Raw genomic sequence first — 8,843 nt, 5'->3', positions numbered from 1 at the left:
ATGATAGAATTAGGTGTGGAGGAGGCTGAGCAGTGGCTGTGGCCTGAGTTGGTAACTTGGGATTCAGAGTTGGAGGATCAGTGTGACATCTGGAAGAGTCTCCACAGCAGTGTTGGCTGGATGTATGGATCTCGAAATACAAAGTAAGACTTATTGATTTGAAATCTTTATGTCCTTGCGTTAGATCTGACGTATTGGCCGTTCACTCTCACCATCCATTAAAGTATTTTTCAGTGTGACAAAAGATCAGAACAGTTCTGAGGTCCGTTACTGTGACCTCAAGTCCTTTACTGTTGCTGACTGCTACTGTAAGTACTCCCTTCCTCCTTTAATTTCTATGCCACCAGGAGCATAACAGGTATCTGTATCTGTGCAGTACTGCCAAGTGGACACCCCCAGCATTCAACGTGGTCTGTGCAAAAAGAAGGGGATGTTAAGCGCACAAACGCTGCACCTGCTGGTCGCAAATATGCAGTGCTTTTGCCTCTTTTTAACAGGTATGTGAAAGTCATGCACATATTAGTTTCATTTCTTCACTATAGGCTAAAATGTTGTATCCACTGTTTTTAGTAGTAGTTTCCAACCAGTTCTTTGTCTAGGAGAGACATACAGCATGGCCAGGAAACGGAGGCCTCCAGGTGAGATGTTACGTAACTTTAACAATGACTTCTGATTAAATGGAGTGGTTCACATTCAGAAAATAGCTCTCATGTTGCTCTTGTTATTCAGGTGTAATTCTGCCTCCTGTGTGACACCGTCCCTTCCTCATGCATTTCCCCAATTTCATCACTTTGCCATTACCTCGAGTGACTCTCGGCCCATTTCACGTCTATTCAGAAGAAGACTGGCTGAAGGCCTCAACTTGGCACTACTTCATTCAACTGCAGTCTTGGGTAGAGTACTACAGATGATGCCCTTCAGTCTGTAATGGCCTGTAACAATCCCATAAGGCTCAGTAACCCACCCTGTTTTGAAACAATTTCCAAAAATTAAATAAAACCTTGGTGATTTATTCTGTGACTTTCAGCGTATACGTCCATTTCTGTAATACACATAAGGCTGATTCGGCACAGTTATTTCTTAATGCTGGTGACTGTAAAAACTAACATTCAAAAAACACAGTACAGCAGATATGTGACTTAGAATTGCAGAGACACAAGAGAGCATTACTTAGTGACTTAAAAAAAAGGTACAAACATGATCATATAACCATATAATAAGCAGTTACATTCATTCTCAGAGGAAATCACTAACTTGTGGTTTTGGTTGTTGGCATGCAATCATGCACATGTATCAGCTGATCACTGTATGCGAATGAACTGTCCGTTTACACAAAGTATTCTAATGTATCCCAACTGTGACCTGATTATCCATCCATTTTCTTCCACTTATACAATTCAGGCTCACAGGGAGGCTGGAGCCTATTCCATCCGTCATAGGGCGAGAGGCAGGGTGCCCTGTGGACAGGTCGCCAGTCTGTTGAAGGGCCGATTATTAAAAGGCTAATCATCATCAGTACAAATCTTGTACTGACTTATGTCGTACTTATAGTTATAAAGTCAACAAGCAAATTTATTAAAGTAATGCAGCATGTTCTGATTGAATGACAGCATCTACCACCTTTCAGCAGAGGTTATCGCCTCAGAAACAGAAATCTCATCTGCAGCAGTGTCAGACCAACCTTTCCACTGATGCATGTCACCTTTTGCTGTAGGGTTGCAATCACTTGTTGATTTGGTGGCCCAGGAATCTGGAAAACCATTGGCTAACCTGCTGACTTAGGGGGCCACATCTCATTTTCTGGTGTAACCAGCAAATACCTGAGCCAAGATTAACATTTCAGTCAGATGGTCATTGATTATGAGTGAAGCTAAGTGTTTTAAAAACTTTAACAAAAAGCTAAGTTGTCAGACAAACAGCACACTGTCTTTGGATGCATTTAAAAAAAATAGTCCCTTTTTTGCTCTCCACATGGACTCTTTACCTGGACACAACCAAACACTGCTCAAATGTGTTTGGTCAACAGCATTCAGTCTACAAATGGAAAGAAGAAATCTACTGATACCAAAAATGTTGACCCTTGCCTAGACATTTAACATTTTCATATCCAGAATCTATTAGAAAAATTAGTGGCCAAGATTATTGGGCCTTTGTGGATATCTGTGTATTACTGAGTAATGTCTTGCTACCTTTATTTGCCTGTTTTTGACTGAAAAAGCTTAAATGCATTAAAATTTTCACAAGACAAATAGTGACAGAGAAAAGGCTAAACATTTTTTTTTTTTTTGGAAAAAGAATAAATGATTTCTCAGGTGACAATTTGATTGTTAGGCTTCTGTACATTGCTATGGTATGTTGGTGAACGTGCTTAAAAAGCACCTCTGCTCTAGTCTATCAAGTCTTTATCATAGTTGAGCAGGTCACAGGTCAGGAAGAGGTCAGAACGCCCGCTGTCTATCAGAACCCTGTTGAGCTGGCTGCTGGTCAGGTTGATGTCTGTGGTTTCATCTAGAGGCCAGTCTAGGAGCTGAGCACTGGAGGGCAGTTCAGGAAGGCCTGGCTGGTAGTCCTCGAGGGGGTTGGGGTACAGCAGCTGTCGTAGGGAGGGCATTCTTACAGCCATCCTCACCAAGTCCATGAGGCCAGCCACGGACAGTGGGTTTAAGGCCAGAGCTAAGCTCTTGAGGGCCGAGCAACCCTCGAGTGAGGGCAGCAAGAGCCCCAACAGGCCATCAGTCAGCCCACAACCACTTAAAGAGAGGTGCTGCAGGCTGCTTGAAGCCTGGGAGAGGAGGCGGCGAATGGAAGGCAGTGTGTTTTCATCCAGACGGTTTTCACTTAAATCCAGCTGCTGCAGCACAGAAGCGTGATGGCTGCAGGACAGATAGGCAAGGTCAGCTGGACTCAGGCACAAATAGGGCAGCTCCAGTATCTCTAGAGGTTGAGGAAGCGAGCTGTAACAATAGGATGAAGAACAAAACATTTAAATAATGTTTATTATTTTAGGTTTCACTGTTTATGTTCTATAAACTGATCAAATGAGCACAGCGGCAGATCGTCTTTCAGTTTTGAGAAGGAAGCACTAACATCTCAAGTCATTATTACAGTGAGTGCAGAAGAACTCTAAGAGCAGTGCTCAATTTTCCTGGAGTGTGAGGAGAATATCTGTCACTGTTGGCCCTGCGACAGGCTGGCGACCTGTACAGGGTGTACCCTGCCTCTCGCCCTATGATAGCTGGGATAGGCTCCAGCCCCTCCATGACCTTGAACAGGATAAGTGGAAAAGAATGGATGGATGGACGGATGTTTATGTTCTAGCTTTAATGCCATCATTTTAAAGATGGTGGCTAATTTGCTTTAAAATAATGACCTATTACCTGGGCAGATGATAAATATTGGTTAAAATGCTGATCTTGAATAACTTAAGTTTTTAAAAAGTCATGAAATCTTGAAAAATGCCAATAGCATATTGAAAAAATGTGCTTGTCAAGGGGTAAAGTTAAAAATAATCTAAGGAGGTAAACAGACCATACCTGAGCAGCACACGAAGCTGACCAGGCAGGCGCAGTGCAGTGAGGCTAAGGCGTCGCAGTTCCTGTAGGCGCGCCAGACCCTGTGACAGCTCCCTCAATGCCTCTGACTGGCCGGGATGGTCTCTGCGAAAATCCAGATTACAGTAGTGCAGGCGAAGAGATTTCAGTGCAGGAAACGTGGAGAGCAGAGGCAGCAGTTCAGCCAAACCAGCCACCCCAAGGCTGCTGTAGCGAATGTCGATACCCAGAAGACCCCTGCGAGGCAGCAGGTCTAGCAGGGTCCTGATACTTGACACTGAAATCTCTTCCACGCGCAGGTATCTGCACTGAAGCTTTAGGGGTCCTGATGTACTCAGAGCTGTACGAACACGCTCCCAAGAGCGTCCATTAACAAAAAGGTCAGCTCTCACATGCACCAACACATCACTATCCACCGCTTTTTCTTCAGCCTCCCTCTCACTGCCCCCTAAACCTGATACTGTCCTCTCTCTTTTCCTCTCCATCTCCATCTTTCTCCTTACTCCTTTACTCACCTCCTCTTCACCCATGTGCCCTGAAGACTCAATCCTCTCACTGACATTGCTTGAATGATCACTCTTTAGTCCCTCCTCCCTCTTCCTCTGCCCCCTCTCTCTTTTTAAGTCACTCTCTCTTTCCAGAGCTGAGATCCGTTTTCTCTCCCGGTCTCCTTCTTTCCTGTGCGCCCTTTGTGCCCCAGCTCTGGCCTGAACGACCATGGTGCAGAGAGCTACTGTCAGAGACCAGCCTCCCATCGGGTCCCCCATCCCTCCTTCATCTCCTTGCAGTCCACAGAGGTCCAAGACTCGCAGCGAACACCTAGATGACAAGTTTTATATGTCATTCCCTGAAACAAGGCTGATATTAGAGATAATACTCCAAACTACTACTCACCTTTGGTCTGACAGTCCTCTAACGACAGCAAGCAACATAGACTGAATACAGAGTCGATTTGGCGCAGTTTGCCCCGGTTTCCTCCGTCCTCCGACCCGCAAAGTGCGCTCAGGCCACCGCTGTACCAGCTCACCCACAGCCAGCGGTCTACAGCTGGAGAAGGCGGCCTCCAGCAGTGCTCTGTAAAGCTCTCTGGGCACCCACTTTAGCCAGCAGGGCGACGAGCTATGGTCACTAACCACCTCCCTGGCACAAAGGCTCACCAAGGAAAGCACCATTTCAGCACAGAGCAGCTTTAAGCTTCAGAGACGTAAGAGGTAAGCGGTGCGAAGCAGAGTTGCATCTCAGACTCAGCTAGCTTATTTAGCTCCAACGCTAGGATTAGTTTTATGACAGCAATTTGACGCCGTCTAATAAAGCCTCAAAAAAGATTTTATAACATCACCTGATAGCCACCGGTATCATTACTGACGGTAAAAACTTGCAGCGACGACTGAAAGGTCTCCGCAGCTGACACGTTAAACACTTGGATGTAACGCTAGCTAAAAGTGCTGCTGGAGGGGGAGTGTTTACAAACACGGTTCCGACTGACGTCCCGCCTGTGACGTAGCACGCACAACCGCGACGTCAGCACAGAGTCATACGACGGCGTACGAGGGGAAATTGTTAGTAATAAATAAATGATAATTGAGGTAAAAACAAACAAACAAACAAATAAAAATAAATAAAACCCAGATTAAAGTTGTGATTTTACTGGAGAAAAATTTAAACCAAAAAAAAAAAAATCCTGAACTAAAAGTGATGATCTAAGAATAAACTGAATATGAATAAAGGAAATGAAAGAGCTAGTATGTGTGGTTTGCTTGTTTGCGATTTGTCATAGAACACTATTGCACATAATGTAGCGCAGATGTGTTACAAGACTGTAATAAGACTGTGTTTGATGTAGAAAAATGACAGCAAATCCAGCATTTATCAGTTTGCTTTCTTCTGAACAGGCCCATTTCATGGCATTTTTTTTTCTTTAAAGTCCGGATGCTTGTGATAATATGGTAATTTAGGTTTTATCACAAGTATTTACTTATTGCTAAATTTAAGTGCAGAATAATAATCCACTGCAGGCATAATACACTGTAAGTCGCAGCACGTACTGTATGGTATTATATGTGGTATAATGCGGTTAAATTTACCTTGCATATTGAAGAACTAGTTTTGTTTTACTAGGAATGAATTCATTTAACCTAACTCAAAGTTCTAGTATCTGTCCATAAGCGATCATAGTAGGAAACTCTTTTGACTCAAGCATAGGGCTGAGTTTTAGTTAGGCTCCTTATGAGATACTAACAAAACACCATCATTGCTGCTAAATTTAGTCCTTCAGCTCTAACTTTCAGCTCAGCAGGAATACACTGTGCTTTGAAAACAGTTGGTGTCAGCAGGGACTTGTAAATTTTAGCCTACTAAACACAGGAGGAAAAATATTTGTATCACAAATACAATTTATGATCATTTTAGTTGCAGACCCTCAAAGTGCAAAAGGGTTGGTTTGGTATTTTTTTAAGTCAAATTTTCAAGCATTTTTCATCCCTCATAACATTGTCAGTACAGGAGACAGAGCGAGTCTTTTAGCTGCTCCTTGTTTTTTTTTTTTTTTTTTACAAGGGGTCACCACAGCAGATGGGCCCACATATTTTGTTTTGGCACAGAATTTTACAGCAGATACCTTCCTGACACAACCCTCCCAGGGATTTGTGTCTCCTTCTGGTCTCAAACTAGGGAGCTTTCACATGTTAGGATTCATGACTAGAAACCACTACACTATGGAGCCACCAAGTACAGGAGATAGAAAGGTCAATTTTCAGGCTGAAAGGCAAATTTAAGCTCTCTTAAAAAAAAAAACTGCAATCAAATCAGTTGTAGTCTTCCTGGGTTTTTTTTCCAGGTTTCTCCTGCAGTCCAAAGACATGCATGTTTTGTTATTGTTTTTGGGTTAGACAATCTTTTGTGTCTAAGTTTGGCTCTTTTGGTAATATTAAAGTTGTCATTTATTATATCCACCTTTTATAGTTTCTGTTTATATTCGAGTTCATCTTCTTGGTTAGGTAATGTTTAGTTATCATCTTTTATGATTCCTTTCTTTTTCCACTGTAATGTCCCCATGTCTGTCTTGTCTCTTTGTGTCCTGTTCCTGTGGTTGTCTGGCTTCCCAGTTTTGTTGTGTCAAGTTTATCTTTTCTCCCCATTCAGCCATGTCTCTCTTTCTGTTTCTGTCTGTTTCTGTTTGAGCTGATAGGTTGTTAATTCCCTTTTGTATTTCCATTCTGTCCTAGTCCCATCTCTGTGTTTTGTCCTTAGTATTTCCTGTGTTAAGTCTCCATATTGTTTTACTTCTGTCTCTGCGTAAAGTTTGTATGTCTTAGTCCTGGTCTCAGTCTTAGTTATATCTTAGTTATATCTTATTTTGATAGTCTCTCATGTTTTGCATTTTGTTCTACTTCCTTTGTCTCGGCTTCGGTGATTAGTCCCAGCTGTGCTTCCACCTGTTTCCTCTCCACTCATTACCTCATGTGTATATATTGTCTGAGGCTTCCTCTGTTCTTTGTTGTGTCCTCCCTTGATGCTGTGCGTGCCAGGTCTCCTCCTTGTTTACTAGATCATGTATTTCTGTAGTCCAGCCCTGTTTGTATTTAGCATGTTTTTCCATGTGAGCTCCAGCAAATAAAGCTGAATTTAAGTTTGCTCCCTGTCCTCTGAGTCCTGCATTTGGGTCGTACTCTGCCTGCCACACAGCTGTTTCCTGACAATCAGTGCCATAAGATATGTCATAGTGTCAATAGCAAAACAATATAACAAAAATGAGAACTGGTACCTTGGATGTTTAATCAGCTTTCTGATAATTCACTGGAGAAGTGATTTTGGGTCACATCCAAGGGTCACATCACCATGTGAGACAGGCATCTGGTCAAATCAAGCAAAAGAATGGGCTTATTTTCTAGTCTTGAATCCTTTTGTATCAAAATATTTTTTTTGCTTTGTTTACATTTTAACACTTGTGAATGTAGCACATGTCTGTGAAATAAAACAAACAAACTGCTGTTTAGACAATTTTAAATCTGGAAGACGCATACAACGCCTTCAATCACAATCCATTATACTGATGAAAAAAGGATGTAAATAAATGATAGGATGCATTATTCCATTCTGAAATCTAGGGAAGGTGAAGTACAAAGTAGTATAACACAGAAAAAAATACTGATGTATTGACCATTTCTTTATCTTTTAATCTGGCATTTCTGTCACTTAAACATGACAAATCCCAGATTGTTTTGTCTTTCACTGGATATGAGCTACAAACCACGTTCCTTTGATTTACTGTCCAGAGTTGCAGATGTTATTTATCTTGTTTTGAGTGCTTTTTGCCTTCCAGCAGAGATGTCCAAAAATGTCTACAAACATGAAAAACAGTTTTCAGGCCAGTGATGAAAGAGGCCTGGATTGAATCACTGTATGGCGCTGCTGCAGCTGCTGCTGTTCGGGCCACTGGTGATGCATCACAGGGTCTGTGCTTCAGTAACTTCCAGTACACTACAGTCCACACTCTACTCAAACAGATTCAGTGAAATAAGGCAACAGGAGACAAGCCAGTAAAAACTAGTGCAAACAAAAGCTAAATGGATCTTGATTGTAAATTTTTATGGGCCAGAGTTACCAAATAAATACATTTTTTTTGGTGCACTGTAAAGGTTCCAATAAAACTTAAAAGCAGCTCTTATGGATTTAAATGCATAATGCACTTTTGGGCATCATGCTCTACTTTCTCAGTGTATAATCCCATCTTACTTTAAAGCAGCCTGCTTTGTATCCAATACAGAGCAACACAGAGTGCATTCAGGATCTATATAGTTTGAATAATCACAGGTTTATCATGCATCACGGATCTTTGCCAAGCGACACCTGCCTGTGCTTTTTCTTCTAGAGTCATTGCATCACCTTTCACTGATTAAAACCAAAACACAGGATGAGAAAGAAAATAAAACTCATTTAAACATTTCAATTAAAAAAAAATTAATTTAGCGCAGAGTGAGGACAGACACTGTACAGTTGTCCATGAAGGTGGAAGATTACAAGTATTCACATTAAAACAATTCACATCCACTCTAAATCTGCACAAGGGATTGTGTAAAATATGTGCAGCACCTTGAAAAGTGAGATAAAGCACACATAAACCAAAATACACAACTCCCATTTAATTTGTGCTCAAAAAGAAAAGAGGACAAACCAGTAGATGGCGCTAAATGACCGTGGAAGATGAGTGCTCTTGATTTCAACAGGAAATAGGCGTCCGTAGACAGTATAGTCCTCATGCCCAGTAATATAAAACAAGACACATCTTTAGTA

General features: G+C 41.8%; 1 protein-coding gene across 1 annotated transcript; it reads right to left on the bottom strand.

Moving 5' to 3' along the window:
• Positions 1-758: 758 nt before the first annotated feature.
• On the bottom strand, positions 759-5,003 carry LOC115799079 (leucine-rich repeat-containing protein 14). Its single transcript, XM_030756034.1, has 3 exons — positions 4,446-5,003; positions 3,534-4,370; positions 759-2,954 (listed from the first exon to the last, which is right to left on the bottom strand). Exons 1-3 carry the CDS (start codon positions 4,721-4,723, stop codon positions 2,387-2,389), a joined length of 1,683 nt encoding a protein of 560 aa, XP_030611894.1. The 5' UTR covers positions 4,724-5,003; the 3' UTR covers positions 759-2,386.
• Between the last annotated feature and the right edge of the window lie 3,840 nt (positions 5,004-8,843).

This window comes from Archocentrus centrarchus, chromosome 20 (genome assembly GCF_007364275.1).
Source record: "Archocentrus centrarchus isolate MPI-CPG fArcCen1 chromosome 20, fArcCen1, whole genome shotgun sequence".
Lineage (NCBI taxonomy): Eukaryota > Metazoa > Chordata > Actinopteri > Cichliformes > Cichlidae > Archocentrus > Archocentrus centrarchus.
This window is presented reverse-complemented; position numbering and strand designations above follow the sequence as displayed.